The sequence below is a fragment of the Cyprinodon variegatus genome, unplaced genomic scaffold (genome assembly GCF_000732505.1).
Source record: "Cyprinodon variegatus isolate N-32 unplaced genomic scaffold, C_variegatus-1.0 Scaffold1598, whole genome shotgun sequence".
Classification (NCBI taxonomy): Eukaryota; Metazoa; Chordata; class Actinopteri; order Cyprinodontiformes; family Cyprinodontidae; genus Cyprinodon; species Cyprinodon variegatus.
The window spans coordinates 23,112-24,143 of record NW_015152051.1 but is presented as its reverse complement, the minus strand read 5'-3'; the positions used below and the strand labels follow the sequence as shown (position 1 = coordinate 24,143).

Here is a 1,032-nt window from a genome sequence, read left to right as displayed (position 1 = left end):
ATGTTAGCAGGTTTCAATGTTAGCGGGTCTTAGCATTAGCAGGTGTTATGTTAGCAGGTCTAACTTTCGCTCCCGCTGAGCCGTTTTCAAAACTTCCAAATGTTTTCCAAATATTCTGTTTGGATCAGACGCTTGTCTTTGGCTCCTCCTACTTAACAGCTTGCTCTGATGTCTGGGAATCATTTGACTAACCGCATCGTTACAACCTTTTCACCAGGTCAATTTTAGGACATGACGGGGATGACCCAGCAGAGAATGCAGCACTGTGATTGGCTCTTTAACTGTCAGCCTGTCATCAGTGGCAGGAATCACTCAGAGAGATATTTACAGTGTTTCATTCTGCTGTAGGAGGTAAATATTATTACTTTCAGAGGTAGTTTCTGATTGGACGGTTGATCAGTTCAGTCAGACTGATGCTGATGAATCAGAATCTTTCCTGTAAAATATCTGCTTTACATCTTATTCCCTTTCATTTATAACATAAATGACACACACACACACACACACACACACACACACACACACACACACACACACACACACACACACAGAAGCTTGTTTGGATCTGGGAAACTCACCTCCTCTGGTTTGGATCTGATGGAAGCCACAAACACCGCCATGGCCACCAGGGACACAGTGAGGATCCCGCACCACACCTGGAGCAGCAGGTACTTCTGGGACGAGCGAGACGGAGCCTCCATCCTGTCAGAAAGACATCTGCATCATCTTCAGGCATCTCGTTCAGTCGCTTTGGGCTGGGATGACACCCAGCTCAAAGTTTCCACCTCTGAATGTAAATCAGCATTAATGCGCCATCATAGGCAGCGATGAGGAGGAGGGAGGAAGGCTCAGAGAACAGGTGGTGTTCCTCACTCACTGGGTCAGGTTCACATTCATAAGATGAAGACATGAGAAGATTGTGAGCCCTGAATTCTATTCACTTTATTTCTATAGCTCCAATTCCATTATATAATCTCACTCACTTTATAGATCCAGATCAACCAGATCATCCAGTCAGATTGATTCAAAGTT

At 44.9% G+C, this 1,032-nt stretch overlaps 1 protein-coding gene across 1 annotated transcript in view; it reads right to left on the bottom strand.

Moving 5' to 3' along the window:
• LOC107104041 overlaps positions 1-1,032 on the bottom strand; it is a 15,705-nt gene that overhangs the window by 11,627 nt on the left and 3,046 nt on the right. The window contains exon 2 of the mRNA XM_015403948.1: positions 550-702. Coding sequence (XP_015259434.1) covers positions 550-702 — 153 coding nt within the window. The remainder of the gene's footprint in view (positions 1-549; positions 703-1,032) is intronic.